Source organism: Helicoverpa zea, chromosome 10 (assembly GCF_022581195.2).
Source record: "Helicoverpa zea isolate HzStark_Cry1AcR chromosome 10, ilHelZeax1.1, whole genome shotgun sequence".
In the NCBI taxonomy this organism is placed as follows: Eukaryota; Metazoa; Arthropoda; class Insecta; order Lepidoptera; family Noctuidae; genus Helicoverpa; species Helicoverpa zea.
The window spans coordinates 8,503,887-8,512,580 of NC_061461.1; the positions used below are offsets into that span (position 1 = coordinate 8,503,887).

At 35.6% G+C, this 8,694-nt stretch overlaps 2 protein-coding genes across 2 annotated transcripts; one reads left to right on the forward strand and one right to left on the reverse strand.

The window, feature by feature from the left end:
• Window positions 1-269: 269 nt before the first annotated feature.
• On the forward strand, window positions 270-5,212 carry LOC124634146. Its single transcript, XM_047169570.1, has 5 exons — window positions 270-2,862; window positions 2,941-3,519; window positions 3,685-3,795; window positions 4,508-4,645; window positions 4,937-5,212. The coding sequence occupies exons 2-5, from the start codon at window positions 3,460-3,462 to the stop codon at window positions 5,210-5,212; spliced, it is 585 nt and encodes a 194-aa protein (XP_047025526.1). The 5' UTR covers window positions 270-2,862; window positions 2,941-3,459.
• Window positions 5,213-5,480: 268 nt separating this feature from the next.
• LOC124634148 (transmembrane protease serine 7-like) lies at window positions 5,481-8,376 on the reverse strand. The gene is made up of 4 exons (XM_047169571.1): window positions 8,219-8,376; window positions 7,711-7,833; window positions 7,167-7,292; window positions 5,481-5,756 (listed from the first exon to the last, which is right to left on the reverse strand). The coding sequence occupies exons 1-4, from the start codon at window positions 8,327-8,329 to the stop codon at window positions 5,481-5,483; spliced, it is 636 nt and encodes a 211-aa protein (XP_047025527.1). The 5' UTR covers window positions 8,330-8,376.
• Between the last annotated feature and the right edge of the window lie 318 nt (window positions 8,377-8,694).

The following is an 8,694-nucleotide window of genomic DNA, read 5'->3' on the forward strand; positions in this document are numbered from 1 at the left end:
TAGAATAATAAATATCTGAGTAAATAATGGAAAAAGCTATGTGATCACTTCCAGAATGTGACTCTATTGAGTATGATATTAACAAAAAACTACTCAAAATATTATTAATATTTTTATTACTAATTAAAGAAAGCAATCTTGTCAAAAGGAAAAAACATAAAACACGACAATTCTTTGAACGTTTTATAACAAAAATCAAACTTCAATTTCAATTATGTGACTTTTGATGCACATCGGATATTAATTTTTAAAATATTAAGCTATAATAAAAATATATTTCTGCAGTGATCCCTAGTTATGAATCAAAATTAAATTCCTGTCCATCGAGCGAAAACAGAACAAAACAGTATTTTATAAAGAATTTTAATTTTTTTTTGTTTAAAATAAAAAACAGGGACAGTCACACCACTGAACGCCTGAAAAGAATAAAGCTTCATCTACATGGATGCTATTATTATAATTATGTAATATTCCAGATCAACATTTAATAATAATCAAGAAATACTATATAATACTATATCTTTTTAATAATGGAACAAATAATAACAAAAAAATATTGTACCTCGTTTACATAAAGATTGTAAACATGAATAAAATAAAATTGATCCCCACAGAAAACTATTATTCTGAATTTCTGAAACAACATCACTGTTTTCCATGTAAACTTAACTTTATAGGGTCTGTCATGTTGTGACTTTGAGCAACAAAGACAAACAGTAACTTAAAGAAATGGCGGTTTCTAGAAATAAACAGCAATCCTAATATTTGGTTACGCTGTAGTAAAATTCAAACACATATCTGAACATAAATTCTGTTCTTGTACGGGGCCAGCAACAAAACGTCTACGTTCCTCAAAGTCCTTTTGACTTTAATAGTAAAGTAAAGTAAAACGCAGTAGTATGTTTAAGTAGTGCCTGTTTCAAAGTATTAGGACCCAAAAATTGTGGCTTAAAGTACTATAAAATGCGGTCACAATACTGAATGTTCAGTGTGGATCAAAATTTCATCATCGTAATTTTATACGTTTTTTTATGTAAATAAGCCAGAATATTACAAATGAATTGATGAATATTATTAAATGATGACATTTAGAAACTACATCCGTTAAAAAAAGTATATCGTCCGTAGAAAAATCTCTAAATGTTCTTGATCCAATCATACAAATTCAGCTGGGGACAAGTAAAAAAAAACCTACTCCTGTTTATTTAAATGCTGTTAAAACAAAATAATAATTAATTAAAACATAAAAACATATAAAACATAAACTAATATAATAAATTAAAATTAAATGTATTTTCTTTGGTCCAGTATCTTTAAAAACTCAAATAGTTAATGGGTTTAAGAATAAAATTAGGTCAAATCCGGGGGACAAGCAAAAAACGCACTTTACAAAAAAAAAAAAAAAGCTCAGATAAAGTAGTCCCTAGAAGATCAATTAACTTGCGTAATATTACGTTTTGTCCATTTAACGTATAGTTACGACTTAGTGACAGGGGTCGCGGGATTGTACGAAAGCAACACTCACGCTGCTAACCCATAGCGGGAGGAGTCATTTGATGATTTCCCATCAAGAAAAAAAATGATTTTTGTGACTTTGTTTATTGATTAATATTACATTGTTATATGTCGGATGCAGGTCGCCTCCAACAGGTATCTGTGGAGATCTAAGGGGGAGGCCTATGTTCAGCAGTGGACGTCCAACGGCTGAGATGATGATGATCATGATTGTTATTTGTAAGTCTAGAGACCGCCTGTGATAAGGTTATTAACAATTAAATACTTTTATTTAATGAATGTATATGATGTTGTTGATTTAGTAAAGGCATGATCACCATGACACCATGACCTACGGTGGCCTCATAAAGCCGGAATGGCTTTCTAAAAATCCATATTCCATCATTCCGATTTCCGATCCATTATTATCTATTCACCGTCCAAGACAAGATGAAGTTCACTATCTTAGAGCAGATTGTTTGGAAAATTATCGACAGGCACTTATTCAAGAAAGAACAATGTACCTACATGTTCTTCGTTAGGAGAAATACCTACTTTGTACCAAGTAGGTAAAGAGGGAATTTTAACTTTGCTACAGACCGCATGTGAGATGAACCCTGAAGATATAGGTACAATTAAATATTTATGCATGAAAGATTTTTTCAAAATGGAAATATATATGCAGATCTAAATAAACGCAAATATTAGTTTTTAAATGATCATAGAGATTTTGATAGCAAATTCCATAACCGTGTCAAATATGTATTGTCACAAGTTTCATGGATGACATGTTTCTTTACTAGTTCTTTTTACGTAAATATTTCTTCGATTCGGTTTTACTTTCTAATGCTTTTACCATAATTCGATGTTAGTGGATATATATTTTATCGATAAAGTATATAAGTGTTTGATGACCGCACAGACCACAAAAATCTACAAAGGTGATTCTCTCCGGGTCGTTTTACGGAATCATTATAGTATTGTGTGCTTGCATAGTTCTTAGTTCCGAAAATGCAACCTTTCTGCAGAGACAGGTATTGTTTTTAGATTTTTTATTTTATTTTGAAATGACATAAAATATTTTTTCATATTCTTGTTCCAAGATCTTTTGTACTTAATACATATTCAAGAACAATTTTTTGTCGTGCTGTTGGTGCATCTACCATCATTTGCGTAGCTTCTTTCCATCTATGTTGGGGTCGACTTCCAGCTAAGCATGCAATTGGAGCACAAATACAAATAAATAAACAAAACAAGGAGACTAAAAACTAAGCAATTAGAGATTATATAAATCTATATGTATTTCAGAGACGCAGCAATTTTCGAAGATATGGTACTAAGGTAGAATTAGGGCGCTGGTCGCATCATGTAAGATTTTTTTTTTTTTCTTTTTTTTCTCATCTACATTGCCTAATCATTTTATTGATATTTTTTTTTTATTTCAAGGTCCTCATCTTCCGATTAATCGATAAATATAAGTCTTTATATCGTGCCTTCTGCGCTGGGAGTATTATTGGGGAGACAAGAGTTTTAACTTCAGCCAATTGTTTTCTTACAAACAGGAAAAGGTAAGCTAAAAATCTAGAATATTTAACTTTTTATCCGGTGGGAAAAGTAGTAAAAGCGTCGTAGCCGATTGTCGACTACGGCAGCTGTTTTCATATAAGGAGATCAACAAGCTGCGCAGGACATATTATAGTGCACAAGCATTTGTGCAGACACATGTGCACTCTATTCCTTCGCTCTCATAGCCCGATGGGACGGCAACCCGACAGGACCGGAGAGAGACTGATGCACGGGCGTATCAAACTCCAAGTCCCAGACTATGGACTGCCTTTTAAAAGTTTTTAAAAGCCATTTGATTTCAGGAAAAGACATGAATACCGTCTTGTAAGAGTGGTGGCCGGTATCCTTAAGACATATGCGGCAGAGCCGGTCTCAGATGAAGTTCAACAATGGCGATCAATGAACCATGTGTATTCGCAAAAATTCTATAGATTCCCTGCTTTCAACCTTGCTATTGTGGTGAGCCTACGTCATTATCATTAGCTTACTTTACCAAATCTTTGAATAAATGATTTTTTCGAAGTTTTGAGTTTTAAGACTAGTTATTGGTCTTAGAGAGTCATCATGTTCTGTTCTGGCGGTATGTAGTGCATGGTGTTTATTTAATGATGGTATTCTTTTCAGAATGTCACTAAGCCCTTTGTTTTCAACACCATGGTCAACAAAATTCCCTTCGCTACTCGAGACTATGATTTCGACGGTATGTGTACAGCTTCAGCTGTTAAAGCTTCGAAGGTGAGACGTCCCTTAGAAGTATTTTTAAGTCTTTTTAGTTTCACGAGGTTGTACAGTTCCGTTTTGTCAAAGTGCGTTGTTCCATTCACTCTATCAATAAATCAAAGTATCAATAAAAGATTAGAATAGATTAGATTATTCTTTATTGTACACCAAGAAAATTGTCAACACAGGAAATCACAATGTATTGTGATTTCGTACAAAGAAGAGTACAATTGGCGGTCTTATCGCCAATCAGCGATTTCTTCCAGACAACCTTTGGATGGAGTTTATCTGGAGAATACCTTGAAAATGGGCAGTTAAGGGTGTACATACAATTGATAAATATACTATAGATACCAAAGATATAAAAGATGAAATCAAATATTCTATAATCTTCTACTGCTGATCAAGTTTAAAAACCGGCCAAGTGCGAGTCGGACTCGCGCACGAAGGGCTCCGTACCAGAGCAAAAATGAGCAAATCACGTTTGTCGTATGGGAACCCCCCAAAATATTTATTTTATTCTAGTTTCCAGTATTTGTTGTTATAGCGGCAACAGAAATATAATAATAATCTGAAAATATATAATAATCTGTGAAAATTTCAACTCTGTAACTATCACGGTTCATGAGATACAGCCTGGTGACAGACGGACGGACGAACAGAGGGGCGAAAACAATAGGGTTTTACCCTTTAGCTACGGAACCCTAAAAATAGGATTGTCTTTCAGAGCTGGTCCAAAGTGAAGTATTTGTACACAGAAGAAGTAGAAATGATGACGAGAGCGGAATGCGAGAGGCTCTTGTGCAGAAGCTGCAGACTCTTTATGTGCTCGTTATTCGATAATCGAATCCGATATGCATTTTCTGTATGTATTCCAAGCTTTAACTGTATTCTTCTTTTTGTCTTAGTACCCGTAGAGAGCATTAATAAATTATGCCTTTAAAAATCCTTTTTTCATAATTTTAAACTTTGATTTATTTAATTTTGTGTCGAAGTAGGTTTCTTAGGAGCTATCAAAAAATGATCAAGATTTGGATAGCTCATTAAAGAAGAAAGAGTCAGCGATACATTTTAATCAGTCGCACGGAGGAGTTGTAACTAGGATCCGACTATTTTCATATACCTACATTTTCTTTGAAAATAATTTGTGTTTCAGGAAACTGAAGGAGGAGGCCTGATATGCTTCGACACGGGTGATCCTGCAGAGGTGGATCCAGACCAAGGGGTGTTGGTTGCCGTGACAACGATCATCAACATCGGCCTTCCAAACCTTCACATGAAAGTGGGGCTATTCAACAAATGGGTCAAAGATAACAGTTGCAATATGTGTGCTAACAAATTTGTAATGATCACTTGCATTATTGTTTGTATTAATAAATATTTTTTTGAGTATCTTTTGATTTATCTAAATTTCACAGTAAGAAAAAATTAAACTGAAATGAAAGTATAAAAAAGGAAAGTAAGAGAGAAAAGGAAAGTAAGGTAAAATTGAAACAAAAACAGCTTTTCTTTTTGATTGGATATCATTGAATGACCCCTCTCGCTGTGGATTAGCAACGTGAGGGAGTGTCCGACTCTTACTGACTAAAACCCATCATATTCCTTCTGAAACCCTTTATGTACCAGGGCCGCGGTCTTTCAAACAATCCCGCAGCCCCGGCAGGCCTTAAATAAAACAGAAACAAATAAAATAAAACAAATTAAAATGGGAATACTGTTTCATATATTAAAATGATTGATATGACCATATATTTTTTGGCATTGTACAAATGTAAGTAGATTGGCATTGGTCCAATGCCGTTTTTATTTATTATTGGACTAGATTCACTTTTTAGGAACTTGGAGTATCTTGAGACTCTTGTGAAGAATGAACTTCGGCCTCTGCTGTGTCCACTGACCACTCCGACTAAAACGCCTTTGCCTTGATCGTTTGGGTCACCAGACCCTGCACATACTAAGGGACCTCCTGAATCGCCCTACAAAATATAAAAAATATATCTTTACGAATATTAAAGTAAAATAAATTATTGTAAAGCAGCTACATCCGTCATCCGGTGAGACTGGAAGCCGACCTCAAAATAGTTAGGAAAGAGGCTCGCAGGGTGTTTTGATCTATACTGATATTATAAAGCCGAAGAGCTAGTCTGTTTGTTTGAACGCGCTAATCTCAGGAACTACTGGTCCGATTTGAAAAAAAAACCAGTGTTACATAGCCCATTTATCAAGGAAGACTATAGGCTACTTTATTTCGGGTTCGTGCAGAGGTACCCACGGGATGCGGGTAAAACCGCAAGCACAAGCTATACTAAATAATATGACAAATTACACTAAAACAAATGAAGAATTTCACACTTTGAATGGTAAGGTGATCTTCACACTGCCCCGCATCACGCTGCATCTTGCGTGTCGACGCACCTACGCGCGTTCCTGCGGGAGTGCAGATCTGCACCATCGTGCGGGTTTTTCACGCACTCACGCGCGTAGGTGCGTTTTGTAAATTCACGCACAGCGAGTTCCATTTTCAAATATACACGTCACGCCCATTCAAAATCACGCGCGGCATTGCGGGATTCAGTGTGCCATACCTTGCGTCTCGCCCCGCAACTACGCGCGGGGGTGCGTGTTTCTCCGCATGTATGTGCGTGATCCGCATGAACGAGCGTGGATGCATTTTCAGTGTGTTGGACTATGCGTGTTTTCCATACAAACGGAGATATTTCTATACAACGGAAAAAAACGCATCCACGCACTACGCTGCATCATGCGGGGCAGTGTGATAATCGCCTTAATCTCATATCAGATACGCAAATATGCATTACGTCATAAGCATTTAATTACTTTTAGGTGTAACTCGTGTAACTAATATAACTGTATTGTGTCCAAACTCATTTAGTTATGTTTTAGTCACATACATTGCTCATGACTGTTGTCGCATGGTAAGCACATGGATATAAATTCTCTGCTTGGATAGTACCTATTTATCAATGAGGTTGCTCAGAAATGTCTACAAGAACCCAGTAAGTGTTTGAGTGACCTGACCTGAAAACTTTTACTATGCTTGTCCACTCCTAAAATTCTTAACAGAATTGCTTACCAGTTTTGGGGTCTAATAAGCCTTTATGATTTCAAAGATGTGTGTAAGGATGCCTGTGCCCAGCATTGGGTTGGTAGAAAGGTTGATGACGCTGATGATAATGATTTTCAAAGGTATGGCAGATTTTAAGTAAACCAGCTCTTGCTAATTAGGCTTGCAACGTGGTAGCTTCTTAAGAGTACACACATCAAGTTAACAAAATCAGTTTGTCTTGGACTCGCGTTATATGGTCTTTCTACAAATTGAAGGATCAACTTATACTAGATTTGTATACCTTGACGTGTACACTTACCTTTCCAACATCTGCAAGCATTGTTGACGTGCATATTAATTTGTCCATCCGTCTGCGATGTATTCTTGAACACAAACTACTTGGTATTAACTCTAAATGCGCCAATAGAAGTCTGTCTGCTATGTCCTAGAAGAAAATAATATGTTGTAAAACAAAGTCAAAGTCATATCTCTTTAATCTGTGTTTATAGGTTATGTTCAAGTCATGTTCGTAATAAACGTACTGGACGAATTTACCAATGGTTTAGACTAACAGAGTAATTTCAGAGGAAAATTGTTGAACTGGAAAGTCACAAGTCATACACTATTTAGATTCAAAAGAATCTATCGTGTAGATCATCAATCAGCAATCATCAATTGTTGATTATGACTTTTTAATGATACTTAAGTTGCGCTCTATGTGTACGATCTGGATGCGAACGTGGCGATGCGAATCTCTTTCAAAGTCCCACGTGACATGGCGGGTGATGCGAACATCCTACAATGCGCTTCGTTGATATGCCCACGTAGGACCCACCTTTAAAAAATCATTTAAAGAGCTTTACCTTCTTCCTATGCCCTGTTCTTCCGAATCCCGACACTAAACATTTTCCTTTATAGTCCATATTTCTTGAGGCGGGAGGAATAGGCCCAATATTGCTATTAAAAACAAAACCATAATTTAATACCTGGAAACAACAAAGTGAATAATTATATTAAATTGTTAATCCTATAGAATAGCTAGGATTTTGATTAGTAAGTCGGTCATTCTTTCAGTCTAGAGTTATTATCTCATATTGTGATTAATAGGTTTTTAAAAGGGAGAAAATCACCCATTTAAAAATCGCCTAAAGGGGAAATACTATTCATTGAATAATAAAAATAATACTTAATAAAATTATTGATCTATTAGCTATTATCCGTGGCTACACAAAAAAACTACCTACTTCTGGCATAGACAGAGTAACTTTAGCAATTATGGAAACGAAGTAAATATAAACTATTGCTCGTTAATGAGTAGAGCATTTTGTACGAAAACATTTTTTAAAAAGAAAAGGTAAAAAGGACACTTACAACGACTGCTATATCGTCTTTAGGGAAACGGTATTTCTTAGGAAAAACTGCGCTTTTCATTGTCCTCCACTGGCCGTCGGGTCCATCAGCCGTATATTTTGCTAGGTTCATAAGATTACCAGCTACTGCGTATTTGTTTTTAAAATAACTACTGCTGGTTGTTCTTTAAAAAATATACAAGATTATTAATGAAATCCCAAGTTCACCGACCACATGAAAGTCACTTTTCTTAAAACTATTGTTTGCTACGAATTTTCAGCTTCAAGTTTCAAAGCATGTTAACAGTTGTTTTACGGAAAAGGGACGTTTATGTTGGTGGTAAAAATGGGCTTTAATAATGTTTAGATGTGGACCTCGATTTGTCAGAACCGCACGTGCTGAACGAAACTACATTAGTACACAAGCTCGCGTCACTCGCTTCGAATCGTCGCGATTGAGTTGCTTAAGACACGTGTAAAGGCTCATACAAGAAAATA

Bases quoted from the DNA above. Each gene is read 5' to 3' on its own strand.
- LOC124634146 (XM_047169570.1), top strand. From the start codon at position 3,460: ATGAACCATGTGTATTCGCAAAAATTCTATAGATTCCCTGCTTTCAAC. The intron at 3,796-4,507 runs GTGAGACGTCCC...ATTGTCTTTCAG, and splicing joins CAGCTGTTAAAGCTTCGAAG to AGCTGGTCCAAAGTGAAGTA. The intron at 4,646-4,936 runs GTATGTATTCCA...TTTGTGTTTCAG, and splicing joins GAATCCGATATGCATTTTCT to GAAACTGAAGGAGGAGGCCT.
- LOC124634148 (XM_047169571.1), bottom strand. From the start codon at position 8,329: ATGAACCTAGCAAAATATACGGCTGATGGACCCGACGGCCAGTGGAGG. The intron at 7,834-8,218 runs GTAAGTGTCCTT...TGTTGTTTCCAG, and splicing joins AAGACGATATAGCAGTCGTT to GTATTAAATTATGGTTTTGT. The intron at 7,293-7,710 runs GTAAAGCTCTTT...ATTTTCTTCTAG, and splicing joins GAACAGGGCATAGGAAGAAG to GACATAGCAGACAGACTTCT.